At 43.3% G+C, this 1,386-nt stretch overlaps 1 protein-coding gene across 1 annotated transcript; it reads right to left on the reverse strand.

Annotated features, from left to right (window-relative positions):
• Positions 1–930, reverse strand: LOC120403460 (olfactory receptor 4S2-like). Its single transcript, XM_039534528.1, has one exon. The coding sequence runs from the start codon at positions 928–930 to the stop codon at positions 1–3; it is 930 nt and encodes a 309-aa protein (XP_039390462.1).
• Positions 931–1,386: the final 456 nt, after the last annotated feature.

A 1,386-nucleotide genomic window follows, 5' to 3' on the forward strand; every position in this document is an offset into this window, starting at 1 on the left:
TCATTTCAACCATAACGTCACTTTTCTGCTCCCTAATTTTCTCATAGCATTTTTCACCTCCTCATTGCGCAGGGTATAGATCAAGGGATTCAGCACAGGGGTGATAATGGTGTAGAACACGGTCACCATCTTATCCTCTGAGAAGGTGGTGGAAGGTCTTAAATACATGAAGATACATGGCCCAAAAAATATAATCACTACAGCAATATGGGAGGCACAGGTGGAAAGAGCTTTGCGACGACCTTCGGAGGAGCGAGTTCTCAAGGAGACTAAGATGATGACATAGGACACAATCAGCACAACAAAACAGGTAAGGGAAATCATCCCGGTATTGGCAATGACCATGATGCCAACAAGGTAAGTGTCAGTGCAGGCCAGTTTCAGCAAAGGGTGCACATCGCAGAAATAGTGGTCAATCTCGTTGGGCCCACAGAAGGGTAACTGGATGGTCAGGAGAGTCTGAACTATGGAATGCACAAAGCCACCCACCCATGAAGCCATCACAAGGGAGCCACAAACACACCCGGTCATGATGGTTGTGTAATGGAGGGGTTTGCAAATCGCAATGTAACGATCGTACGCCATCACTGTGAGGATGAAGATTTCAGTGCACCCGAAGAAATGGACCACAAACAGCTGGGCTATGCAGCCGTCAAAGGAGATGGTTTTCCTCTCCACGAAGAAGTCTGCAATCAGTTTTGGGGCTGTGACAGAGGAAAGGCACATATCTACAAAGGACAGGTAGCTGAGGAAGAAATACATGGGAGACTTCAGATCCTGGCTGTTCTTTACAGTGACAATAATTAGAAGGTTTCCCAGCACAGTAGCGATATAGAGGAGTACAAAGAACACAAAACACACTGGCTGTAACATCTCATTGTGGCAAAGTCCCAAAAGGATGAATTCAGTCACATTCTGTGTGGGCTCCATGGACTCAGTTTCAATAACGGGTATAAGGAATACTGTTAATCCACCTGCCATGACACAAAACAAGGAGAGGAATAATCAACAGATATTGACCGGTGACGAGATGAATGTCAAGATGCATTGACTGAAGTGGTAGACTTTGTCCAAAAATGAAAGTGAGCACTATAACTCAAGGAACTAGAGGAAATTGGATTGAGTTGCATATTGCCATGAACAGTATATACTCCAAATAATTAGAGTGGAAACTCTGAAGCCGATTCATTCTATTCTTCCCCCATAGTGAATCATCAAAGACTTTCACTGTAAGTGCAAAAATTAACCTTAACTACGCTTTGCAATCAGCCCTTCCATGATACAATTCGTACTGTATTGTTAAACACTTTCAGAAATCCCATTTTTCAACCAAGGATAACCATATCTTTTACCATTGCATCTCAGCACATAAAGGCTCAAAAATTT

Source organism: Mauremys reevesii, linkage group 4 (assembly GCF_016161935.1).
Source record: "Mauremys reevesii isolate NIE-2019 linkage group 4, ASM1616193v1, whole genome shotgun sequence".
Lineage (NCBI taxonomy): Eukaryota > Metazoa > Chordata > Testudines > Geoemydidae > Mauremys > Mauremys reevesii.

Excerpts from the sequence above, each read along its gene's own strand:
- LOC120403460 (XM_039534528.1), bottom strand. The coding sequence starts at position 930 with ATGGAGCCCACACAGAATGTGACTGAATTCATCCTTTTGGGACTTTGC.